Genomic DNA, 26,937 nt, shown 5'->3' with positions numbered 1-26,937 from the left:
TCCTCGCGAGAGACGACTAGCTCATGCTCGCCGCAGGGGTCGGAGGTCAGGGCGAGCGTCTCCCGGGCCGAAGGAGGAAGATGGCGGTGGAATCGCGCGTTACCCAGGAGGAGATTAAGAAGGAACCCGAGAAGCCGATCGACCGCGAGAAGGTGCGGGCCGCGGGCCGCTGCGGGGCAGAGGCGGCGGGCGGGCAGGCAGGCGGGCGGGCGCGGCCTGCGGACGGGTGGGCGGGAAGGCCAAGTGGCGCGGCCGAGGCTGACTCCCCGCCTCTCCGCAGACCTGCCCGCTCCTGCTGCGGGTCTTCACCACCAACAACGGCCGCCACCACCGAATGGACGAGTTCTCCCGCGGGAACGTGCCCTCGAGCGAGCTGCAGATCTACACCTGGTGAGCCGCGCGGGGCTGGGGCCTGGCGGGCTGCGCCCTCGGGGGCCGGGCTCTGCTGCGGGAGGGAAGCGGGCTTACCCGCCTCGGAACGCTTGTAGGAGCGGTGGTGAAACGTTAGGTTGGAAGGAACTGACCGGCGTTGCTCTCACCATAGGGCCACCGGGTACAAAAACACGTAGGTAGTTTAAAATGCGATAATGGGACGGTAGATGGTCGGGGGTTGGCTGTTGCGTGGCGTTCTCAGAGATAGGACGCCTCCAAGTATCGCAGCACCAGAAATTAAAAGGCACCAGCAAATCCGAGTCCTTTCTGCACTGGCACTTGGTGTAAAAGCATTTGGTGGTGGTTCAAAGGTTTTGCCAAATGTTTTTTTTTTTTGTTTGTTTGTTTTTTTTTTTTTTTTTTTTTTGGTTTTTCGAGACAGGGTTTCTCTGTGTAGCTTTGCGCCTTTCCTGGAACTCACTTGGTAGTCCAGGCTGGCCTCGAACTCACAGAGATCCGCCTGGCTCTGCCTCCCGAGTGCTGGGATTAAAGGCGTGCGCCAAATGTTTTATCTCTGCGTTACTGCCTTGCTGCCCGCTCAGCTAGGACCACACAAGCTTGTCCTTCGCATTGTGTCGGGTTAACATCGTAATGGCTTTTGAAAAGCAGTAAACGCTAATTTTAATATATTTTTGTCGTAAAATGTAACACGACATTTGCCATTTTAACTTTTGAAAGTTGCACAACGTCTACTTCTAAAATCTTTTCACACACTTCACAACTGGAAACTCTGCACCTGTTAATCAAGCAGTAATTTCTTAGTACAGGTGGATCTGAGTTCGAGGACAGCCAGGGCTACACGGAGACTCTGTCTCAAACAAACACCCCCCAAAAACAATGGGTAGTGATTGGACTTATAGGGAAGAACTATTAAGTAATGGCTTAATGTAAACCACTTTTCAAATATTAAAATTCCATGTGTCTCCCAACAAAGAAGAATTCTAATTTGCTAGTACTTTCCTTACATTCTCAGGATATAATGTACTACCTTTCTATATAGTGAGCTCAGCTTTTCAGAGAGGGTTACCTCTCTATCTGTAGAGATTGTTCTAGAACCACATGGATATCAAAATCTTGGAATACTCATGTTTTTTAAAAAATGAAGGTAGTGTTTACTTAGAACCTGTGCACATCCTGCAGTGTATCCTTTTAGGACTTTCAGCTGATAAATTCAGGCCTACCCAGATTGTTAAAGCTTATTTAAACTTTTTTTTTAAAAAATCGCCTCAAAACAAAAGAAAATTAGTTATCTCACCTCAGAGTTTATGCCAGCATTGAAGGTCACTGGAGGCAAAATTTAAATTTTCAGAGTTAACTGTGGAATAGGATATGAATTCTGACAGAGTAAAATGCCGCTGCAAAATTATGTAAGAAGGTAACAGCGTGAGTCTTTTTATCTGAAGTTTTACAACTCATTTGACTACACAGTGAACTACATTTCTTCTGAGAAAATAAGATTTTATTTGAAATATACTTAGCATGAACTATATATTTTTGTCATAGTTTCAGTATGATATCTTTCAATTTTTTATTTTTTTATGTGTATGGGTGTTTTGCCTGCATGTGTGCGTGTGCACCACATGAATGCCTGTTGCCCACTGAGGTCAGAAGTGGGTGTTGGATCCCTGGACTGGAGTTACAGATGGTTGTAAGCTGCCATGTCAGTGCTGGGAATTGAAACAGGGTCTTTGCAAGAGCATCCAGTGCTCTTAACTGCCGAGCCAGCTCTTCAGTATCCCTCCTCCCAATCCCCACAATATCTTTTAAAATTTTTTTTAGTTTTAGGCCGAGTGGTGGTGGCAGGCACCTTTGATCCCAGCACTTGAGAGGCTTGTATACTTGCTTGTTCTGCTTAAGTGTGTTTGTACCACTGCTTTGTCTGTTCCCAGTGGGCAGGAAGCAGGTGGGCCATGCCTGGAGGGAGGGAGGGATGCCAGCTTGGGGGAGCCTTTGCTGATCTGACGTGTATCTTTATGATAATACAAGGAATGTCTTTCTTGGTGACTATAACACCTACAAGTCACTTATTAGCCTGACAGGCTGGGACTTAGCAGGTGTCAGACATTGGCATGCTGTGCTGTACTGTGCATGCAGAGACCCTCCCCTAGAGGTGACAACAGGTGCCACTTCACAGCAGTTTATAGATTGGAGCTGAGGGGGTAGCTCAATGGTAAGTTGCTTGGCTCTGTGCATGAAGGCCTGGTCAGAAAACAACAAAGACAAAAAAGCCTGGAAACTTTAGAAAAGAACTGAGCACAGCTGAAGGAGGAGGGAAATGGGTTTTTATCTGTGTTTAAGAGCTAGAGATAACCAGAATGTGTGTAACAAGATGAAGAAGGGAAGACTTGGAAAGGCTTAAACTAGGGCGATTGATTGGGCAGCTCAATGAGTGGTGGTAAAATTTTTTTTTTTAATCGGGCTAGCAGAAGGCATGTTCTGAAAGACTGAATTCTAGTACGGGAATATTGAGAATGTGGTCATCCTGGGTATTTACACCCCAAGTACCTTATGGTGGTGTGGATTTGTAAAGTTCACAGTGAAAATGCAATGGGCTCTGTGGTTCTCTTCCTTGGTACTATTACATCAGTGTTCTCATTCTCAAGTGTCTGATCTAACGTGTATCTTTATGATAATACATCATAAAGATGTATTATACATCTTTTTTTTGTTTTGTTTTTTTTAGTGTTCTTTTTTTTTTTTTTTTTTTTTTTTTTTGGTTTTTTTGAGACACGGTTTCTCTGTGTAGCTTTGTGCCTTTCCTGGAACTCACTTGGTAGCCCAGGCTGGCCTCAAACTCACAGAGATCCACCTGGCTCTGCCTTCTGAGTGCTGGGATTAAAGGCGTGCGCCACCCCGGCTAGTGTTCTCATTCTTAAGTGTCTAATGTTCTGCCGGCTTTTGTTGGTGGTGTTGTTTTTTTAGGACTTTGCACAAAATGCTGTTTTAAGTTTACACTTGCATTTCACTTTTCTCATTGTTATGGGCAGAAACAATATAAATGGGAACTAGGTTGTTCAAAGTTGCTAAGGTGTTCACGTTTTCAGTTACTTTGTTCTAGGTTGTGTATATTAGCCCAAAGGACTATCTTTAGTTCTGAGTTCAGATAAGTGTATTTAATTAAATTTAATTATTTTACATCCTAACCAGTTTCCCCGCCCTCCTCTCCTCCCATTCCCTCCCCCTCTGCCCCCCCACCTACTCCTCTTTTTTTTTTTTGTTCAGATAAGTATTTTTAAGTTAATAATGGCTTATGTTGTAAAAGGAGCCCATAGTTTGTCTTAAAATTTCATGTCCTTGGCTTTAGGATTCCATCATTAAAAAATGACTTTTTATTATTTTGTGTTGTGTTGTGTACTGTGCAAGTACGATAGCACTTGTAGAGGTCTGAGGGCATCTTTTGGAATATGTTTTCTCCACATTTACTTGAGAATTCTGGGGCTTGAACTCAGGACCAGGCTTGTGCAGCAAGTGCCTTTACCTGCTGAACCATCTCACTGGCAGCAACTTTTCATTACACTCTTGTGTGTACATGTGGTATGTAGGAGTGTCATGGTACATGTGTGGAGGCCAGAGGACAGGTGGCGGGAGTTACTTCTCTCTTTCCATCCTGTGGGTTCCATGGATTGAATTCAGGTCATCGGGCTTGGCAGCAAGCCCCTTTCTTTACCTGCTAAGCCATCTTGCCTGCCTCCATCATTAAGAGTTCTGTTAGAGAACAAGAAATTGCATATCCTTATGAAGATGCTACCTTAGCACATTGATTCTAAGGTGCATTCCAATTTCAGGGGCTATAATGTATGAGAGATTATGTATTTTAGAAATTAAAACAGTTTGTGTAGTTGAATAACTTGGACTGGTTTCTTCTAGGTAAGTACATCATTGACTAGATGATGTTATGTAGCTTTAGAAGAGGTTATGTGGGACTTTCCTTAACTTGTAACAAGATTAATTTATTGATATTTTTAGCATTGAAGCCACCACAGGAAATATTCAGAGGAAAATATTTTTTTAAAATATTAGTTGTGTTTGCTCACATGCCATGAAATGCTAGAAGAGGTCAGAGCACAACTGTGGAGTTGGTTCTCTCCTTCTGACCTTTGCTTGGGTTGACACAGGTTTCCAGGATTGTGTGACAAATGTCCTTTTCCCTGCCAGGCCATCTTGCCAGTAAATCATATAATGTGAGGCCCTGGAATACAACTTGTTTTTATGTCTTTGTTATACTAATGTTTATTAATCATATTATCCTTTAAAAAAATTTAGGATGGATGCAACCTTGAAAGAACTGACTAGTTTAGTAAAGGAAGTCTACCCAGAAGCCAGAAAGAAGGGCACACACTTCAATTTTGCAATTGTTTTTATGGATCTTAAAAGACCTGGATATCGGTAGGTGACTTGTTACTTTAATTTCTGATATCTCTGTAGTTTGCAAAGCCGTGCCTCCTCTCCCCCCTCTGATAAAAGCTATCAGTCTGTTTCAGGCTTCAGTGTTGGAATTACAGGAATATGCCGCCATGCTTGGCTTTGGGATAATCCCTTTAGCGGCCCTCTTGAGTGGCAGTGGTGGTGTCTATAGCCTCTGTAGCTGGAGAGTTCTTTCCAGGTCCCGCCAAGCCCCGGCAGTCCCTTCGCCCACTTATAAAATAAACATACAGACGCTTATATTATTTAAACTGCTTGGCCATTAGCTCAGGCCTATCATTGTCTAGCTCTTACTCTTATATTTAGCCCATTTTTATTAATCTATACTTTGCCACGTGGCTTGTGGCTTACTGGTACCTTACATCTTCCTTGTCCCGGCAGCGGCTGCATGCAGTCTCTCCCTCCGCCTTCCTGTTCCCTCCATTCTCCTCTCTGTTAGTCCCGCCTATACTTCCTGTCTGGCTACTGGCCAATCAGTGTTTTATTTATACAGAGCGATATCCACAGCAGCCTTAGAGTCAGATCTGACTTAGCTTGAATGTAGTACTTAAATTCTGTAAATTTGTTGTATGGAGATCATTTCATGTTCTCTAGTCCATATGTTCCCTTGATGCATTTCTAGTCTATTAACAGTTGACTTCCTTTCCTGCAGAGTTAAGGAGATTGGCAGCACCATGTCTGGCAGGAAGGGCACTGATGACTCCATGACCCTGCAGTCACAGAAGTTCCAAATAGGGGATTATCTGGACATAGCCATCACGCCTCCAAATCGGGCACCTCCTTCAGGACGGATGAGACCGTATTGAATTCTATTGACTTTCTTGAAGTTATTTTTCAGCCAGTTTGTAAAATAAACTTACTTAATCTTTTCCTCCCTTGAACCTTGCCATTAAGCCTTTAAATTTTAAGCAAATTGTAACACATTTATTTAGGAATTAGAGTTGGATGTACTTTGGTATATTAAAGTCTGTATGTTTTAAGCCCTTCTGTAAAATATGAAGAAAAGTGCTCTTAGCATTCTATATAAAACTATTGTGAAATACATGTATGCAATTAGCCCAGGTGTGAAAGTTAATGGAGACCTGGGAACAGAGTCTCACCACATATGGATTTCTACTAAGCAGCAGAGGGCATTTTAAGCCCTAAAGAGGCAGAGCAAGAAAGCCATGGGGTTGTATAAAAAGGTGCAGTATATGTTTGTGGCATTAGACTGTAGGCCTGTGTGAGTAAGACAAGCTGAAGAAACCATCTTATTTATGTTGGAAAAGTTTGGCTCACTTTGGTAACCCAAGATAAAATAGGTGGTAAGAGCTGGAGAGATGGCTCAGGTTAAGAGCACTTGCTGCTCTTGCAGAGGACCCAGGTCCTAGTCCGATGATGGCTCACAACTCTGTCACTTTAGTCCTAGGGTTCTGACCCCCCTCTCTTGACCTCGGCACCAAGCATGCATGTAGTCAAGAGAGGAAATGAGCCAGAGCCTAGGCTCCAGTGAGGCTTACCTGGGAGAGCTGAGAATGGAGGGAGAGCTGAAAGGAAGCGTGTCCTGTGAAGTGCTGGAGAACTGTGAAAGCTTTAGATGAGTGCCTGTAGAGCAGCAGGTGAGATGGCTGAGTGGGTAAGTCACTGACTAGGTACATTTGTTTCAGTATTAGATGTGTAAATGTGCATGCTGGCACATGTGTGTGAAGGGTGAGTGAGGAGGGGGAGAGTTAAATAGTGACTGACATGAAGAACTGGACTTGTCCTACTGGTTTCTAGCTTATGTGGGACGGCTTAGCTGTTCCAGATACTGCACAGAACATACTGTCAAGCACCATCTCAAACCTCCATAGCTGAGGTGCGGTGACTGACTTCTCTCTACTTGGTAAGGCTGTGCCTCTTGAGTTCAAGAGAGGCATTTGTGTTAACTGACCCTGACCCTTCTTTATTGAATTCATACACAATTGCAAACTCCAATCTTAAAATACATGGTTGTAGTTTTCACCTTGAAGGTGGTTGAGAGTAGCAGAATGACGGCTTGTCTGGTTTGTTGCCTTAAACACTTGCCAATGGCTATGATTTCCTAGGGCTGGCAATCAAATAAGCTTCTAAAAGTATTTATCCTATTAGGATTAATCTTGACCAGGTAACCATTCTTGGAAGACAAAAATTAGATTCTTTTTTCCCCCCAAATGAGGAAATTCCTAGGGGCAGTAAGCTAAAACCTAAGATTGAGATAAATTACATTTATTTATTTATTTGTTTGGAGGAAGGGGAGTGTGAGTCAGGACAACTCTTGGGAATTGGTTCTCTGCTCCCACCATTGAGTCTCAGAGATCAAACTCAGGTTGTCAGCCTTGGTAGCAGGCACCTTTACCCACTGAGCCATCTCACTGGCCCACAGAGCATCTGAACATACAATTTTTATTTGATGTGTGAGTGTTTGCCTGCATATGTCTATCATGTGGATGCATGGTCCACTTAGAGGTCAGACGGTAGTGTTAGACCCCCAGAACTGGCACTACAGACAATTAGCTGTGAGTCTGCATGTGGATGCTGGGAACCAAACTCCTCTGAAAAAAAAAAACAAGTGCTCTCTGTAGCCCTTGTTTTTGAGATAAGGTCTCACTGTGTAGACCAGGCTGGCCTAGAATTCAGAGATCTGACCTGCCTCTGCTTTCTATCCTGGGATCAAAGGCATGGGGGACTACACCCGGCACAAAGCATTATTAATACTAAACACAAGTCATTTTAATAAGCAGTTCATCTGGGAATGTTACAGTCATTACCCTGGAAAGGTGCTGTGGTGAGACATTTTGGGTTTGGTTTCTCAAGACAGGGTTTCTCTGTATAGCCCTGGCTATCCTGGAACTTGCCCTGTAGACCAGGCTGGCTCTGAACTCATGGATCTGCCTCTGCCTCCTGAGTGCTGGGATCAAAAGCATGCGCCACCACTGCCTGGCATGCCTAGCCAGGTGACTGAGAACTTGGCACACAGCCCAGTGTCAGCTGTTTCCATAGAGGGAAACGTGCCTGCCCTTCTGCTCTGCACCTTAAGCTATTCTGATGTCCTAACCCTACTCAGCTGCTTTAACCACTTCCAAGGAAACTTCATGTACAGTAACTTAAATAAAAACATTTTTTGAGATGGTGTCTCGCTGTAGTCCTGGTGAACTCTATGTAGATCGGGATGGCCTTGAACTTCTCAACATCCTGCTATTGGACTTAGAGGTCTGGTTGTACCCAACTAAAATTTGAATGTGAATGAGGTGAATTTTCAGATAGTAATCAGAAACCGACAGAAAACTTACACTGTTTCTTGTTTCTGATTCACTGCAGTCAGACTTTCCAGCAGTGACAACAGGTGACTTAAAGATCAGAGACAGAACCTTAAAACATGAGGATGAAAAGAGTAAGTGTCATGAAAAGGTAACTGCTGAAACCACGTGGTACAATTCTGGAGATGGTGTGAGCCCGTCCCAACTCCCAAAAATGTGAGATGATATTTCTACTCCAGATAAAGGACTCAGTAAACAGAAGAGCCACATGCACCTTTTGTGGTGCTGGGAATCAAACGCAGGGTCCTTCACATGTTAGGCAAGCACAGCCACTGAGCCACACCCCAGGGTTCTCATCAACTTTTTATGTAGTGTTGGCAATAATCAAAGGAGGAGGTAGAAATACCAGATTATGCAGCCAAGGTGAGAACTGAGTTAGAGAACATACCAGATTTTAGAGACCATCGGAGCTTTGCAATACCGTGTAAAATAGGACATGAGGAAAATAATGCTTGTTTCCTCTTCTGAAATGCCACCTGCCTACCTCCAATGTAAGAATTACATAAACAGCATTTAGAATCAAAATGACAATAAAATCTCAGTAACTGATACGATCACTAGTTAAGCAAGCATGAGACAAGGGTAAAAGCCACAGAAAGCAAGGGTCCAGCAGGCAGCCTTGTGGGAGGTGAATATGAGTTTACACTCAGATAAACAGTATAAGTTCTACTTAGTGTGACAGACAATACAGCATTCAAGAGCTGGGATCTGGAACCAACCCTCTTCATTGTTTACAACCAACTCCAAGTAGCGTAAAGCACAGCTGTTTATGATCATTTATATGGGAAGTCCCTGGCATAGCTAGCTGGCCTCCAGCTCACAATGGAGGAATCTTACCTGTCTAGGTAGGGCCTGTGTGGGCTGTGTCCAGGTAGACTCACTCCACATGGCTCCAGGTGTGCCTCTGCACATATCCCCCAGCACTGTGCCAGAGTTTGCTATGCTGTTTGGTTGTTCTTTTCCTGGATTTTCGAGACAGGATTTCTCTGTGTAGCCCTGGCTGTCCTGGAACTCGCTCTGTAGCCCAGGTTGGCCCTGGACTCAGAGATCCATCTGCCTCTGCCTCCTGAGTGCTGGAACTAAAGGTGTGTGCCACCATCGCCCAGTGAGCCGTAAGTTCTTAAGTGTAGAGAAGGAGGCAAACAATGTCAACTGTCAACTGAAGACATAAGAGAATGAAGAAGAGTCGGCAGAAAAGTGTAAGACCCAAGGCAGGAAGCTGAAAACTGGTGTGGCTAAGGCACCCATTGCAGGAGAGCAATCACCTAGGCCACAGTAAAGATCTTGGATCTCATTTAAAAAGAACAATGGGAAAACACCCTGGAAAGACCACAGCGTGTGCAGCTTGAGAACTAGAAGCATCATTCCAAGTAACAAGCTATGGCGAGTAGGGAAGTGCTGAGGGTGAAGCTCAGGGGAACACATTTATATAGTCTGAGGGGCCAAGGTCTACCACTAACCTTGAAAAAACCTGTCTTGTCTTTCCCTTCTAGCCCCATCCATTTTTTAACTGTTTAGCAAAACTCCAGAGTTCCCAAACCTGCTCTCTTTCCCCGCCCCCCCAGCCCGTTTTCATCAGTCCACCCCAAACTTCACGTCAAGAATTAACATCAACTTTGACAACCCTGACCCCCAAACCTCAAGCCTCCGTAGTCTCGGCAGCACCGAAACGAACGACCGCTCTGCCTGAAATCCTTCTTCCTGCGTCACTAGCCTCTCTTGACCTTTGCTAGAACACTCTGCTCTTCCCACTTTTCTTTAAAAATTGTATTAGATTTACTCATTGTATTTTATGTTTTGCTTGCATGTAGTATGTGTACCGCAGCTGTGTGCCCGGTGCCCATGAAGTCAGAAGAGGGCATCAGATGCCCTGGAACTGGAGTTATAGATGGATGTGAACTACCACATGGGTACCTGGAAGCAACAAGCACTCTTAGCCACGGAGCCTTCTCCCCAGCCACTCTTCACCCCCTCAGCAGTCTCTCAGTTATGTGGATTCATGGCCACAAACGCCATGTAGTGAAAAGGGCTGAAAAAAATTTCAGAGTCAGCAGCACACAAAAGGTGGGCTAGAGTTTTACTCTGAAAATCGTTTTATTATGTAACAAATTTATACAAATACTTAGAATTATCCTGGAATTCTTCCACTTAATTTCCAATGCATAATTAGAATAATCCTTATGCCACACAAAATTTCCTAAAGCTGCTGGGCGGTGGTGGCACATTCCTTTAATCGCAGCACTTGGGAGGCAGAGGCAGATGGATCTCTGAGTTCAAGGCCAGCCTGGTCTATAGAGAGTTCTGGGACACAGGACGGCCAGGGCTACACAGAGAAACCCTGTCTCGGGGGGTTAGAAAAAAAAAAAAAAAAAAGGAAAATTCCCTAAGCCCATTAAGTACCTGATGGTATTTGCCGATTATTTCCTCTCAGAATTTTAGCTGGTCTCTAGAACACCAGCTCCTCATTCCCCTACTGGTGGCAGTGCAAGACTTTCCTAAAAGCACTGTCATGAACTTAAAGAGAACCACTTTCTAGCTGTTCTTGGATCAGAAGAATCTTGGGCCTAGAAGGATATTAGATAGGTCTAGAATCAAGATGTTCCCAAGGCTCCTGGCTCAGGGTAGGTGTCCAGAACTTCCAGAAAGAATGAAGTTCAGATCTGCTGGGTGGCCAAGCTAGAGAGGCCAACACAAGCTGGCGGAACAGAAACATTAATGTAAGAATGAAATAAAACAAAAACTGAAAGAAGAAAGACCCAGCCGTGAGCCCTCATTCCATCTCACTGGTCTCTCTGTGTTAACCAGCTAAAATTTCAAATAGAAGATTCGAGAAAACTTAAGTCCAGCTTGCTTCCCCGTTGCTGTCCAGCTTCTTTATTGGATGTATCCACACTAGAATTCCTACAAATAGAAACAAATAAACCCAAGTAAGGACAGTTAACAGACATCAGGACAGAAGGCAATATGGTAGCTAAGTATTTTATACTTACACACACACACACACACACACACACACACACACACACACACACACACACACACCCAAGAAATCTTTAAAAGAAGAGGCTGGTGGCATGTGCCAAGGCAGGCAGGCAGATGTGTGATTTGAGGCCAGCCTGGTCTATGTAGCAAGTTCCAGGCCAGCCAAGGTTATACAGTTAAGACCCTGTTTCAAGAATGACAAACATTTTTTAAAAAGGGAAGTTAGGAACAGATTCATTACCACACCAGCAGCAGACGTGCTAACTTGGGCACGTGAGATTTGAGGGCCGGCTCCACGCTCAGGTGGAGCCAGGCTGTTAACCCCACTGGCAAGGCAATGAAGGGGAACCAGCACTAACGTTCTCACCCATTCTCAAATGCCTCGGGTAGTAACACAGGTGCGTTCTGCAGTGGCGTCACCAGTTTTCCTTATTGGCAGCACCTCGGATGCTCTGCCCCCCGTACCTGAGGAAGCCTTTCCTGGATGGCATTGCTTTTACCTCCAATGGAGTAGCTAGGTTTGAGTTGTGCTTTGTTAACATCTAAAACAAAAACAATGAAAAATCTGGAAGGTGTTCTAAACATTGCAGAAGAGCCATGAATAGGTAAAGGTTATTTAAAATACTTAAAAATATCAGCAGTCCATACAGACACTGAACAGCAAAGAAAGCAACATGAACTTCGCATGAAGTAGGATGTCTAAACTCTAAATACATGTGTACTAGAGTCAATGCCTGACAGCCGTGTTGAGTCTTGATGATGGTGTAGACAGGAAGTCTACACACTGAAGAGAAGGGACACAAGGGCTATAAGCATGTGCACTGCGTCTCCACAAGACTGAGCAAATGAGCACCCATCATGGAGGGGGAGGCTCACAGGCCCTCCCTACCTCTCCCCTCTATTTGTCTAGACATTTGAGGAGGGTGAGACAGTCTTCAGTGGCACAGCCACTCCTAAACAGCCCTAAGGAAACTTATTTGAGGACACACTCACCCCCATCTCTCTTAACAGAGAAGGTAATGGATGTTTGTGCATCTGTGACATAAATAGGTTATGTACATGTATGAAAATGTTATCATGTAAGCTGGGCAGTGGTTGTGCAGGCCTTTAATCCCAGCACTCAGGAGGCATAAGCAGGCGGATCTCTGTGAGTCGAGGCCAGCCTGGTCTACAGAGCGAGATCCAGGACAGCCAGGACTACACAGAGAAACCCTGTCTCAAAAAGCAAAAAGGGGAAAAAAATCATGAAATCCATTACTTTATATAATTAACACATGCTAATTAAAACATTAAAAGAAAGAAACTAGAAGCAGCATACTGACTGTAAGGTATCCCTGGGCATGTAATAAAAGGTAGAGTGTGTCTGTATCATACCATAGTCCCAGTGTTTTACCCCCAGCACTGTAAGAAAAGCAAACCACCACCAAACAAAGATGAGGTCTCCTTACCTTCTCATAAAGAAACCCACAGCAGGAAATGCTAACCCTCCACACACGCCCTCACAAAGACAGACGTTCTGTTTCGTTTATCTCCTAAGAAAGCAGGCAGTCAGGAGGAGGGACTGGAGATAGCAGTAAGAGCATGCACTGCTCTTACAGAGGACCAGAGTTCGGTTCCCAGCTCCCACTTTGGGCAGCTCACAATTGCCTATAACTCTGCATCTGACACCCTCTTCTGACTACTCAGGCACCTGCACTTATAGGTAGGTAGGTGTGTGTGTGTGTGTATGTATGTATGTATGTATGTATATATATATATATATCTATCCCACAGACACACATAGATTATACACATAATTAAAAGTGCAATAAATATTTTTAAAAAAGACAAAAATTTAACAGATCCTTTGTTGATCTTGCAGGATGAGTCAGTTCTACTGGCATTAGGTATTTTCTCAGTTTACTGTTCTCATGGCTCCCCACAAGGCAGGACAGTTCTGGAAGAGTCACTTAGATTCTTTACACTAAGTACTGATGGCCAACACTATAACTGGATTAGTCAGGGTCCGAGCGGTCAGTAGTATCTACTAGTTGTTGATGCCATACTACAGAGTCAGCTATTTTAATATCACGTCAATCAGTTTGAGTTATTAATGACACCCTGAGGCTATGGTGAATAGGGGGAAGGGCACTCACTTTCAGTGGAACAATGAATAACCAAAGTGGCAGCCACAGATAAAAACTAACAGAAACCACACACTGTAGAACACACATTTAGAGAGAAAACACCTCCTGCGTAACATCACTAAAACCAATTTAGGAACTGGTATCTGGTGCAGGAAAACCTTAAGGATTTTCTCAATACCCAAAGTCACATATTGGCTTGATGGTAAATATGACAGTTTATATGCAATTTCAGTTCTCTAACACAAATATATAATTTTGAAAATATTAGAAGAAAACAGCCTGGCAATAACCTGGAGAATATCTTCTGGAATTGCAGTGACTTCTGGAGGAGAAGGTGTTCTGATATTTTCACAAGAAGTAATTGTAGAAGGGGGGTCTGCAAAATTCTCACAGCATTCATCTGAATTTAAAATTAATGGATCACAGTCTTTAACTTCCAAATCACTTGATGAACTATTTGGTTTTGGATAATTTTTATATACCTGCAGAATAAAAATAAATCATTGAATTATGGTAAGTAAATAGTGTTGTAAATACATTTTTACTTAATTAGCTCTATTGGAGTCTACTAAAGCAGGCCCCAAATGATCCCACTTTCCTGACTGAGTTCTACCCAAATTAAGAAAATCGTACATAGAAGACAAAGTCCCATCTTCACTACTAATACAGGCTTCGGGGAGAACTCAAAAGAACAGTGGCTGAACCCCAGATCCCATCCTATCCCATCTCAGGCCGTACCAAACTGAGCCCGTTGCGAGCTCAAGTGGGTAGCGGTGTCTGAGTCCTAAGGAGGAAGATTAGAGCTTTAACTTATGAAACTTTACCAAAGCTGTGAGTGCAGAATTTAGGTGCTAAGGGTAGAGAAGAGAACAAAAGGAGGAGAGGCTAGTCTGGGCCAGACATCAAAGCCCAGCACAGAAGAATAGAATCTTCCTATATGCTGTCTGCATACATGCATCTAAGAGATGCTCAGCATACACTTATCTCACGTTAAGAAAGAAAGAGTGGTGAGAAATACGGCAGCAATAGGGTGCCTTCCACAGGGACAGAAACACAAGGGGGCGTGGTGGTGCAGGCAAGAGCATGAGAGGAGGTCACAGTCAATTCTCAACTATAAAGCAAGGTCAAGGCCACTCTGAGTTACAAGAAACCCTTGTTCTTAAACAGAGCAAACACACACACAACAAGAGATGTAACTGAACCGAAGTGGCAAGTACCTGCAGGCAGCCAGCCTGTTAAAAAGAACTATCTACAGATGCCCTGTCTCGTATTACTAGTCATAGCTCGGGTGCACCAAGCTACAGTGCAGGTGCTTAAACACTGCCTGAGTAGTGGCTGCCACACTGAACACTGAAAATGACAGCAGGCCGACCATCAACAGTCTTGTTGGGTACCTCAGCTGTCCTACTTGACTAAGGAAGCTGTCTCACCAGGAAGGTTTTGATTATGTTAAATAAGTTAACAGGGAAAACTGAGCCAGGGAGACATTAAATTACCTAAAAATCTGTTACCTAGGGAGAACCACTCTGATCTGTTTCTACTCATTCTTTTTTCTTTCTTTTCTTTGGGGTGCGGGGTGGAGGAAGGGGAGGATGTTTCAAAACAGGGTTTCTCTGTGTAGGTTTGGAGCCTGTCCTGAAACTTGCTCTGCAGACCAGGCTGGCCTCAAACTCAAAAGAGATCCACCTGCTTCTGCCTCCTGAGTGCTGGGATTAAAGGTGTGCACCACCTGCACCACCACCAGCACCACCCGGTCCATTCTTTTTTCTTAAAATATATGCGTGTATATAATCATTTATCTTCAAGGACATCGAATTTCTTGTAAATGTTCTTTTTGCTTGGCCATCCAGTATTTAGATCGTGACAGACCCTTGGCATCAGCTCTTAGATGTGCTCACTTTCTCACTAGCTGTTACATTTCTGTACTCCTATCTATATTGTTATTCTATAAATCTGTCTCAATTCCCCTTGAACAGATTTTGACATGATAGGGAAAAATCTATGGGTCCTCATCGATGGTGCCTAACTACTCCCCAGAATGCACTGCACATGTATTCCTAAGAGCTTCACTGATCTCGTCTGTTATGGACACTGAGTCCAGAAGTCATGTCTGAGTCCTAAGGAGGAAGATGACAGTTTTTAACTTTAGTAGAACTTTACCAAAGCTCCACTGTTCACTGTAGACGGAATTTTCAAACCAGGAGTGCATAATTTAGGTGGCAATGGTGAATTTGTGTATTCAGCATCTAGAAGACATAAAATAGGCATGAAAATTAAGTTGAAGTAAGTATCCAACTTTTTAATTTTGTGTGTGTGTGTGTGTGTGTGTACTTGGGTACAGGTGCCAAAGCAGTCAGCTATCCCTGGAGCTGGAGGTAGAGGTGGTTTTGAGTGCCTGATGTGGGTGCTAGGAATTGCATCCAGGTACTCTAGAAGAGTAGTATGTGCTCCTAACCACTGAACCATGTTAATTTAAAAAGCATTGTCAATTTAGCCTGTATATTTTGTTACTATTGTTCTAAAAATCTAAGTATGGTGTGTGGTTTGGCTGGACAAGAAAAACCAAAACTGTTAAATTCATATATATACTTATCATTAATATTAATAAAAGTTGCATGGTATAAGAACAGTACAAAAGTAATGAATTCTGTAATAGGTAACATATAATAGCGACCAACTATTGGGGATCTAACTCAGTTGTCAGAATGTCTGCTAAGGCCCTGGGTTCAGTCCCTACTATCAAAATAATTTAAAAAAAAATAATGAAATTAGCTACAAAGATAACTATAAATAAATCTATTAAAAACTATGTAAACAGGCCATTGAAATGGCTCAGCAGGTAAAATCTCTTGTCACACCAACCTTATGATTAGTGCTCAATGCCCATATAACACAGTGACTCTCAAAAGTTTTCCTTGGACTTCCATACACACTATGACAAGCACAAACCCATACTCATATACAAACATCATACACACACACACCAATAACAAATAAAAATTTTAAAAAAGATACACACACAAACAAGCACCGGGCAGTGCACACCTTTAATCCCAGCATTTGGGAGGCAGAGGCAGGCAGATCTCTCTGAGTTCAAGGCCAGCCTGGTCTACAGAGTGAGATCCAGGATAGCCAAGGCTATACAGAGAAACCTTGCCTTGAAAAACCAAAACCAAAAAAAAAAAACCCCAAAAACCAAAAACAATTTCAATCCCCACTACTACAGAAATTAGGTGGAGGAGGACCAGAAAGGGTGAAGTCAGGGCTGAAGAGGTGGCGGGGTGGTTAAGAGCAGTTGCTGCTCTTGTAGAGGTCCTAGGTTAGTTCTGAGCACTCACATGCAGCTCACAACAACCTGTAGCATGAATTCCAAGATTCCAGTCCTTCTTCTGCCCTTTGTGGGCACTACACACATGGTGCACAGATACTCAAGCAGGCAAAACACTCATAGACATAAAATGAAAATAAATAAATCGTTACAAAAAGGTATTTTAACTGGACATGGTGGTTCAAACCTATAATCCCAGAACTCAGAGGTTGAGGCAGAGGACTGCTGTGAGTTCAAGACTGAAGGTGAGACACTGTCTTAAAATATATATTCATTCTCCTTTCTCTTTTGTGTGCGAGTGGTGTGGTGTGTAACGCTTATGAGTGTGGTGTGTGCACAAGTGTGTTTCGTTGGGTACACCTGACTGCGGCAAGAGGCAGACACTAAGTGTCTTTCTCAGTTGTACCCCATCTTTTTGTTTGTTTGGCTTCCAGACAGGCTTTCTCTGTGTCCCACAGCTGTCCTGGGATGCACTCTGGAGACCAGGCTAGCCTTAAATGCAGAGCTCCACCTGTCTGTCTCCCAAGTGCTGAGATTAAAGATATGTGCCATCAGTCCCAGCTTCAACCTTTCTTTTTTTTTGAGATGTCTCTCACCAAGCCTGAGGGGTTCACCTGTCTCTGCCTCCCGCAGGGCTGGCGTCAACATGCACGGATCACTGTGTCTGGACTTTTATACAAGTTCTGGGAACCCAAACCTAAGTCAGTCTTCATGTCTGTGTGGCAAACACTTTACTAATTGAACTATCTCGTCAGCCATACTTTTAAAAAAGCTCACTCTATTGATTTATTCACTTTTATGTATATGGTCATTTTGTCTGCATGACTGTGCATATTTGTGCCTGTGGAGGTCAGAAAAGGACATTGGAGACCCTGGAATTGGAGTCACAGATGGTTGTGAGCTAGGAATCATGGTTGCCAGAAAATCAAACCAGGTCCCTGCAAGAGCAACTAATGCTCTTCCCTGCTGAGTCACCTCTCCAGACCTAATTTCATTGAAAAAAAAAAAAAAAATAATAATCAATTAAAAAAAAGAGAGATTCTTGGGAGCTGAAGAGAAAGCTCAGTGGTTGGGACACTGGCTTCTCTTTGAGAGAACTAATGTTCAATTTCCAACGCCTACATGGCAGCTTACAACCATCTGTAACTCCAGTCCCGAGGGATCCGACATCCTCTCCTAGCTAGCCTCTGAAGGTACTAGACATGTATGTACATGACACACAGACACACATACAGACAAAGTACCCATCCACATTTAAAAAGAATAAAAGCAGTATCTTGGCAGGCGGCTCTTCCGCTCCTGCCCCGCCCAGTGCTTTCCTGTGACACAGACATGAGCTGTTGTCTTTCTCTAAACATTTCTTTAATACAGTCCTGCTCTTCCTTATAGAGTGGGCTGTAAGTTACCATGAGTACAAGCCAGTTACATTTTTAAACTTGCTTGTACCAACAGTGCTTATTAATAACATGTCATGAAATTAGCATATTTTTTCTAAAACTAAGTGCAAAACTTTGGAAAGATAAAGACAGTCTTAAACATTTGCCAATTCGGTGAAAAGAACTCACAGATTTGCAAAAATTAAAGAATAAAGGACGGCTGGAGAGATGGTTCCATGTCTGAGAGTACTGGCTGCTCCTCCGGAGGACTTGAATTCAGTTCCCCAGCACCCACATGGCGGCTCCCAGTCACCTGTAGTCTAGGTCCAGGGTATCTAATGCCCTCTTCTGACTGCCACAGGCACCAGGCACACATGAGTGTACGGACATACATGTAGGCAAAATACTCATATATATAAAATAAAAATGTTTTTTAAAAAATTTTTATGTTCACTAGTGTTTTGCCTGCATTTATGTCTGTGTGAGGGGGTCAGAAGCCCTGGAACTGGTATTACAGACAGGTGTTAGCTGCCATGTGGGTGCTGGGAATTGAACCCGGGTCCTCTGGAAGAGCAGCCAGTGCTCTTAAACACTGAGTCCCCTACACATGATTTTTTTAAAAATTAAAGAAAAAATGTTGAATATATATTTTGGAGGGTGGAGTTGTTTCTGAGACAATCTCAAAGTAGCCCAGGCTGGCCTCAAACTTAGCCTTTTCCTCCCTAGTGATGGGTTCACAAGTGTGCCTCACCATATCTGTTTCAAGTGAACATGACCCTGGGGAGATGGGACTGCTCTGCAAGCAAGAGGACCGGAGTTCAGATCTCCAGCTCTGTCTCAGTCAGGATTTGTACTGCTGTGACCACGGCCACTCTTGTTAAGGAAAACATGTAACTGAGGCTTACAGTTTCAGAGGTGTAGTCCATTATCATCGTGGTGGGGGGCAGGGCAGCGTGCAGGAGACAAGGTGCTGGAGAAGGAGCTGCTGCTACATGTTGCTATGCAGGCAACAGGAAGTAGATGGTCTCACTGGCCTGGGCTTGAGCATGAGACCTCGAAGCCCGCCTCCACAGTGACACACTTCCTCCAACAAGGCCACACCTCTAATAGTGCCCCTCCTTTTGGGGGCCATGGCACTATGTAGTAGTAACTCCAGTGATGGGGAATGGCAGGCTCACCCCTGAAGCTCACTGGCCAGTCAGCATAGTCAAATCAATGTGGGCTCCAGCTTCAATAAGAGAACCCATCTCAAAAGCTAAGGTGGTAAACAATCAGGGAGACACTCTATTCAACCTCTGGCCTCCACACAACCCACATGGACACTTCCAACCAGAGTAGGTTAAACTGTGGAGAACAAAAACCTGACACACACTGCACATAACCAGAAATAATGCTGAAAACTTATTGGGGCTGGACAGAAAACTTATTATTGCTGGGCTCAGCAATTAAGAGCACTGGCTGCTCTTGTGGAAGAACCAGGTCTAGTTCCCAGCATCCATATGGTGGCTCACAACTACCTGTAAACCTCCAGTTCCAGCAGCTCCAATGCCCTCTTCTGGACTCCAAGGGTACTAGGAACACACGTGTGGGGCACAGACATATGTGAAGGCAATCAAACACACATGAAATAAAGATAGTTGAAAGAAAAAAATTATCAGAAAAATGTATCTCTCTCCCCCATGAAATCAAGCTGAACTTAAGTGGAATGGTACTGAATAAGACCCAGTACCACCAATTAAAAAGATGCAGTAAGGGGGGATGGAGAGAGGGCTCAGCAGTTAAGAGCACTGGCTGCTCTTTCAGAGGACCCAGGTTCAATTCTCAGCACCCACATGGCAACTCACAACTGTCTGTAACTTCAGTTCCAAGGAATCCAGTACCCTCACACAGACAAATGTGCACATTTAAAAACAAACAAACAAACAAAAAAGATGTAGTAAACTACCTAAGGTTAATAATCTAAAATTAGAGAATCATTTTGTACAAAGTTAACCAGGAAAGAGTAAAAAGGAGAAGCTAATTTTTTAAACTCACCAGTTTTTTCCAGCTGCTCGATTATGGAACCAGGAATGGCTAAAGAATTCTCACTGGTCACAGGCCCTGTCCCTATGGCCTCTCCACTGGCACTATTCAGAGGGGAACTGTAAAGTCACAAGAGTTAACATTCAACCTTTGAAGAAAAACTTCAATTTACAATATTTCAGTCTGGGGTAGTTCAGTTTTGGTTTATGAAATAAAGACCAATGGAAGAAATCATTAAAATAATTGAAAAATATATTTGATATACTTATCTTTTACTTTAAATATTTAAGTAGTATACATCTTTATTTTAAATATACAAATCTACAAAGCAAGGTGTGGCTCAACCCTAAATGGGATCATCTTAGCAGAAGAGGTGGAAAGACTCTAAGAGCCAGAGGCAGTAGATGACTGCATTCAAACAGTGCTCTCCTGGCAAGGCAGGCAGCTGCACAGAGGGACTCGCACAGTTTTGACAGAATGCACAAGGTTAAACTACAAAATTCCAACATGGAGGAGGAGGACGGACATCAAGTCCCACCCTTAGCATAGGAGCTACAGGCTACTATCGTCTGCTGGGAGAGGGGGAGTCTGTCTCCTTTAAGGGTCTGGTCCCTGGAAGGTAGACTATGCTCCAGCAGTATATGGGCAGCACAAATCAGACTCCATGGGTTATTTAAAAAAAAAAAAGGACATGAATTGGGGGACGGTAGTTGCTAAAGGAATTAGGGGGGAGTATAATCAAAAACACTGTATAAAGTTTTCAAAGAATTAAAAATATTTTCAAGGGGCTCAGCAGTTAGTGTCACGTATGGCTCTTCTAGGGCCGGAGTCTGGTTCCCAGCACCCACATCAGACAGCTCACAACTGCATGTACCTCCAGTTCCAAGGGAGATCCAACATCTCTGGCCTCTGAGGGCACCTGCACTCACCAGCACATAGCCACACATGTAATTAAAAATAACAAAAATAAATCTTTAAAAAATTTCAAGTGCTAGCCGGGCGATGGTGGCACATGTCTTTAATTCCAGAACTAAGGGAGATGGAGGCAGGTGGATCTCTGTGAGTTAGAGGCCAGGTTGGTCTACAGAGTAAGTTCCAGGACAGCCAGAGATACACAGAGAAACCCTGCCTCGAAAAAAAAAAACAACAAAAAAATTAATAAAAAAATTTCAAGTTGCTTACCTTTTCATGTTCTTCATATTTCTAAGTCCCATGGTATAATCTTCATTTAAACACATAGTGTATTCAGATATACCAAAGTGTTCTAATTTAGGAGTTACACACTCAAAATCATCCATCTTCAGAGCACACCGGGGAGTCTTTAGCACTGTGACAGAAGAATCTTTGGCAGGAGGGGTTTCAGATATGCGTTCTTCTTTAAGGCTGTCAGCTGTCTGGGGAGGGTTTGGTGGGACTCGGGAGACTATGTACCGCTCCAGTCCAAAGTCTGAAAGCTGTGGGCTGCGTAGGGGCTTCTCAGAGACAGAAGTGCTCGGAACACATGGATCAGACGGCTCGTCCCCCACAGCAGGCTTCTGAACGTCGTCACACACAGCCAACTCTGAGGCCGAGGCACTGACTTTGTGCTCACATACTGAGAGGAAAAGTCAAAGAGGTAAATTCTGGTCAGACATTAAGACAGGAAATCTCCTGATTATTAAAAGAACACAGAATAGCCCATCCCAAATGTCCCATGTCGGTGAAATCTTGACCCTTTGAAGCTTTCATTTCAACCTTCTCTTCTGTAAGTTTGATATAAACAACCTACCTACTTGTATTCCATCTAGACACTTTAGGGAAATGGAACTGCTTTGAAAAACCAACACCCACAAATAAAATCCAACTTCCTACTTCTTCAATAGATTACTGATTGATCAGTCTTAGTGTTTTCTGAAAGTATTATTAGGGAATTAGTGTATAATCTAGATTTAACACAAACTGAAACAATATCATTTTATACTTTTAATTTTGTAAAAATTTTCAATTACATTTTGTTCATTTTGTGTGTGTGCCACAGGGTACATGTGGCAATGACTGTTCTCCTCTCGCGGGTCCTGGAGACCAAATGCAGGCAGTCGGGTTAGGTGACAAGTGCCTTACCCAGAGCCCTCTTGCCAACCATACACTTGACTTGTAGGTGCCCAAGTACGAAAGAGAAGGAGAGGAGCATTTGAATCTATGATTATTTTAGGAGGAAAGCAAATTACATCACACACTTTCTAACTTCGAAAGTAAACTGAATTCTAGTACAGCATGTTGACTAACATACTTACCACACATATATTACTTGTTTGATTTCATTAATGCTTTCCGTACATACAAAGACCATCTTCATAAAAGATCAAGACACTGAAGCACACTAGAGATATGGGCAGAACGGCAGCGGGCGGCAGCGGCATTAACAGTGGGCAACGACACAGCAGCTGGCCCCATCTGGCCATCTGTGTACCTTGGCCTCCAAAGCGCTGCACGACGCTCACTCCGAACTGCTCTTTATGCACCCTCAGGAAGTACATACATTAAATACCCCAGCTTACACTAAGAAGCAAGGGCAGTTATTAGGCTCTGAGCAATAACAAGTTTTCAACTGGGGACCCTTTTCTTTCCCTTGGCTCCTAGGATTACAGGCGTTTACAACTAAAAAAGTTGTCAATTTATACAGCTCAAGCACCTTGTTCTGCAGAGGAGGAATCTAAGGGAGTACCCTTACTGGCAGAGCTAACTAGTCACCCTTTCTCATTTAAACAGCTCAAAGACACTTCCATCCAGCACTGTGGAACGGAGAGCAAGGGCAGTTTTACGTCTTGCTGCAAGTCTTACTATGTAGGCCAGACTTGCTATTGTCCGAGACGTTCCTCAGATTCAAGACCCACAAGGACCACTTTCCGGCGGACCACTGACCGGCACGAAGTGCTGAATGCTCACTCAACGACCTGACAGACAGAAAGCAAGCCATCTTCCCCACGGAGATCTAAGAAATGCAAATCAATCTAACCTGACTCTTCCTTGTCACGTGCTTGATAGCCATACTTCTGGAAAAACTCCCTCAGTTTCACGATGTCTGCTGAATTTTTTTTCATCAGTACTTTTGTTGCCTTTATGAAACGTGTGCTTTCTTGACTTTCCAATCTTGCTTCACCAAGAAGAGTGTTAACATCATCCTTTCAGGAGGAAAGCAAATATAGTACACATGATCTAAGTGACTTTGTGACGGTTATCATTATGTGTAAAGTTTAGACTTACTATGCTCGAGAGACCAAAAAACAAAACAGCCTCTAACACGGAAGCCTCTAGACTCTACAGGCTGTACCCTAACTGCCTACCTCCCACTTTCCCCAGACACTGAAGATTACTCTTTTTTTTTTTTTTTTTTTTTGGTTTTTCGAGACAGGGTTTCTCTGTGTAGCTTTGCACCTTTCCTGGAACTCACTTGGTAGCCCAGGCTGGCCTCGAACTCACAGAGATCCGCCTGGCTCTGCCTCCCGAGTGCTGGGATTAAAAGGCGTGCGCCACCACCGCCCGGCTGAAGATTACTCTTAAAATTGACTGATCTCCTAAAATCTGCCTCTCCTGCGAGACAGTAGGTCACAAGACTGACTGCCATTTCTGCTTTTGTAATCAAGCTTGCTTACTCTGCTCAAAAAGACGACGACTAGGACACCCGCAAGGTAAATATGTTAAAGTAAGCCCCTGCCTACACGCAGGCAGGATGCCTGTCATCTTTGGTTTGTGCCTTGATAAGCCCTGGGTTGATTTGGTTAAATGCTGCAGCTTGTGAGCACTCTCAGGTGCAGTCCTGGGGCCAAGCAGTCAGGTGCCAGTAAATAAAATGCCTCTTATTAAAATCTTAGTCGTTGTCTGACTGGTGGATCTCTGAGCGACCCAGACCCATAACAACTTAAGCACAGAAAAATTACCCACCATGGAAAAATGATAAATAAGTACCTTTAGAGTCTGAACTTCTGAGTGAAGGTCATATAAAATTCTCATTGGCGAATCTTCCAAGTCTTAAAGGGAGGAAAAAAGTTCAGTAAGTGAGAGAGACCTGCTCCTTCTTTTCCCCCCAAGTTAGAGAAGTGAGAAATTTGTAGATAGAAGGACACACACGCACACAGACACAGACACAGACACAGACACAGACACAGACACACACACATAGAGAGAGTGTTAGAAACACAGGATAGTTCGGGAGGGCCTGGATCCTAATCCACCAGCCCCTTCTGTCTCTACTAAAGTGCTTTTTAAAGGAATGTCAAGAGGTGAGGCAAAAGACCTCCCCCAGCACAGCCATCCCAAACACCTGGTGACCATGCACGTGGTCAGCCATCCCCTAATGCAGCCCTGTTGTGTAAAGCAAGCTCAGATCTCACTAAAACCTTTGTGGGCTCCCACAAATAAGCATGAGGAAAATGAAAAATTTATTCCTTAGACATAAAAATCCTGCTGGGAGCCGGGCAGCAGTGGCACATGCCTTTAATCCCAGCACTCAGGAGGCAGAGCCAGGAGGATCTCTGTGAGTTCAAGGCCAGCCTGGTTTACAGAGTGAGATCCAGGACAGGTATCAAAACTACACAGAGGAACCCTGTCTCAAAGAAAGAAAATAGCTGTCATGCCAGTAAACAGTTGTTCCCCGTAATCCTATCACTGTCCATCACACGGGCTCCAGGCTCTACTTTCTGTGTGAGTAGACCTGCCTATTCCTGTAAAAGGAACCCTATAGTATGTAGTCCTCATCGTTAGCATCATTCCCCATGTTCATCCACACTGTAGAGTGGGTCTTATTCCATTGTGTCAGCTGTAGGACATTTGTCGGTTAGGTGTACTTTATTTGGTGAGATAAGGTCTCACTGTATAGCCCTTGCTGTGTTGATCAGAGCCTGATCTGGCCTTGAACTCACAGATCCATCTGCTTTTGCCTCTTAGTTCTGAATCAAAGACATGGGCTGCCATGCCTGGAGATTTATTAAAGGTTTATTAAAAGTTCACTAAAGGTTTTTCATTTATTTATTTATGTATTTACTTTATTGTTGTTTTTCAAGACAGGGTTTCTCTGTAGCCCTGGCTGTCCTAGAACTCACTCTGTAGACCATGCTATGTCTAAGGAATTACACTAAATTTTTCGTGTGCCACCACCGCCCGGCCAGCTATTTTAATGAATCAGTTTGGGTTTGGGGTTCACTGGAGTAAAGAAACACCTGTAAAGCCAGAAGCAAGGCTTCCGTAACAAGGTTTCAGAAAGTTATCAAAATCTAACCCTTCTGTACTAACAGCTGCACAACTGACTATACTAAGATCCAGTGAAATGCATTCTGACGAGTTTGACTGTATGCAAATTATCTCAGAGATAATTTATAAGTCCACTCAATCACCCATCACTGTAGTCATTGTCTTCGTTAGGGTTTCTACTGCTGCAATGGAACACCATGACCAAAAGCAACTTGGGGAGGAAAGGGTTTATTTGGCTTATATTTTCACATCATAGTTCATCACTGAAGGGAGTGGAAGGAACTCAAACGGTCTAGGAGCCTGGATGTACGAGCTGACCTAGAGGCCATGGAGGGGAGCTGCTTACTGGCTTGCTTCACATGGCTTGTTCAGGCTGCTTTATTACAGAACCCAGGACCACCAACCCGGGGATGGCACTACCCACAATAGGCTGGGCCCTCCCCCATCAATCACTAATTAAGAAAATGCCCTACAGCCCAGTCTTATAAAGGCATTTTCTCAACTGGGGTTCCCTCCTCTCAGATGACTCTAGCCTGTGTCAAGCTGACATAAAATTAGCCTGCACAGTTATCGAAAGTGAAACTGCTGGCAATCATCTTTTGCATAATTTTTACATAATAATTAAAGAATTATTACAAGTTTTTATTGTAAAAAACAAATGAAGCTTATGCAGAGCTAATGTTTTGATAAGAATATTGACTAGCAAACTGTGAAAAGCAATTTTCATATAGTCGAAAATACTAATGCATTTTAGTCTATTATGCAGCATTAGCTCAAAAACATAAACAAATAAAGCACATTTTAACCCCCTAAAATAAAAATGGTAGAAATATTGCTAAAACAGTAAGTGATGTTTCTTTTGAGTTAAACAGAAAATATGTATTCTTGTTACTGTTCTGTATCCGAAATTTCCTACCGTGCATGTTACTTTTATAGTCACAAAAACATTTCCAAATGGAGAGTTAGTCATAAGTAAGAGGAATCTGTGTCTAAAGGGTGCAATATTACTTAAGATACATTATAATTATGACATTTTAAGTAAATAATCTCAAAATCTGAACCACTTTTGCAACGATTAAAAAAAAAAAAAACCGGATCTCACTATGAGCATGGTCGGTCTGGAGCTCCCTATGGGGAGCAGGCTGGCCTAGAACTCACAGAAATCCACCTGCTTCTACCTCTTGAGTGCTGGCTGGGATTCAAGGTGTGTGCCACTACTCCCGGCCATGCAATTATTATTATTATTTTTTAATCTCTAATACGAGTAAGAATGGTGGTGAATTTTATTTGTTTAAAAAACAAAACACAGCAGTACTGAGTATTTGTACTGGAAATACGACATTACTGAAGAAAACGCAGATGTCTGCTTCAACTCACACATACACAGAACAGGGCTTAGTGCATTTTTCGATCAGCCGAATGTGGACGCTGTTGACAAGCACCCAACGCACACACGACGCCTGGAAAGCGCAGTCAGCCTCGCCCACCCTCGCGGGTACCCCCGCCCACGGAGAACCGCGCCCACTCACCGCCGTCCTCGCCGTCCAGCGCTCGCAGCAGCCGGGCCGCCTCGCCGTCCAGCACGGCGGCCAGACCCCGCAGCTTACAGTGGAAACTCTGGATAGGGTTCATGCTGAGAGACGCGGAGCCGACCGCCGACCCTCACGCTCACCCTCGAGCGCGCCACTCATTTGAATCCTACCGTC

The 26,937-nt window shown here is 43.6% G+C and overlaps 2 protein-coding genes across 4 annotated transcripts; one reads left to right on the top strand and one right to left on the bottom strand.

The window, feature by feature from the left end:
- Sap18 (Sin3A associated protein 18) lies at positions 1–7,986 on the top strand. Its single transcript, XM_052733096.1, has 4 exons — positions 1–152; positions 281–390; positions 4,696–4,818; positions 5,507–7,986. Exons 1-4 carry the CDS (start codon positions 24–26, stop codon positions 5,658–5,660), a joined length of 516 nt encoding a protein of 171 aa, XP_052589056.1. The 5' UTR covers positions 1–23; the 3' UTR covers positions 5,661–7,986.
- On the bottom strand, positions 6,840–26,871 carry Ska3 (spindle and kinetochore associated complex subunit 3). Of its 3 annotated transcripts, none has more exons than XM_052733094.1 (9): positions 26,761–26,871; positions 23,951–24,012; positions 23,001–23,166; positions 21,188–21,599; positions 20,018–20,124; positions 15,440–15,525; positions 13,570–13,761; positions 11,521–11,695; positions 6,840–11,072 (listed from the first exon to the last, which is right to left on the bottom strand). In XM_052733094.1, the coding sequence occupies exons 1-8, from the start codon at positions 26,861–26,863 to the stop codon at positions 11,570–11,572; spliced, it is 1,254 nt and encodes a 417-aa protein (XP_052589054.1). In that variant the 5' UTR covers positions 26,864–26,871; the 3' UTR covers positions 6,840–11,072; positions 11,521–11,569. The 3 variants fall into 3 exon arrangements, with proteins under 3 accessions (XP_052589054.1, XP_052589053.1, XP_052589055.1); XM_052733093.1 differs by having other exon boundaries at positions 11,619–11,695; XM_052733095.1 differs by lacking the exon at positions 11,521–11,695 and having other exon boundaries at positions 10,962–11,072.
- Positions 26,872–26,937: the final 66 nt, after the last annotated feature.

Source organism: Peromyscus californicus, unplaced genomic scaffold, assembly GCF_007827085.1.
Source record: "Peromyscus californicus insignis strain IS unplaced genomic scaffold, ASM782708v3 Scaffold_12__1_contigs__length_115047231, whole genome shotgun sequence".
NCBI classification, from domain to species: Eukaryota; Metazoa; Chordata; class Mammalia; order Rodentia; family Cricetidae; genus Peromyscus; species Peromyscus californicus.
Note: the sequence above shows the minus strand (reverse complement) of the source record. Positions and strands in the feature narration are given on the sequence as shown.

Bases quoted from the DNA above. Each gene is read 5' to 3' on its own strand.
- Sap18 (XM_052733096.1), top strand. From the start codon at position 24: ATGCTCGCCGCAGGGGTCGGAGGTCAGGGCGAGCGTCTCCCGGGCCGA. The intron at 153-280 runs GTGCGGGCCGCG...GCCTCTCCGCAG, and splicing joins AGCCGATCGACCGCGAGAAG to ACCTGCCCGCTCCTGCTGCG. The intron at 391-4,695 runs GTGAGCCGCGCG...AAAAAAATTTAG, and splicing joins GAGCTGCAGATCTACACCTG to GATGGATGCAACCTTGAAAG.
- Ska3 (XM_052733093.1), bottom strand. From the start codon at position 26,863: ATGAACCCTATCCAGAGTTTCCACTGTAAGCTGCGGGGTCTGGCCGCC. The intron at 24,013-26,760 runs GTGAGTGGGCGC...CCTCCCTTTAAG, and splicing joins GCTGGACGGCGAGGACGGCG to ACTTGGAAGATTCGCCAATG. The intron at 20,125-21,187 runs GTAAGCAACTTG...GTGACTTTACAG, and splicing joins AATATGAAGAACATGAAAAG to TTCCCCTCTGAATAGTGCCA.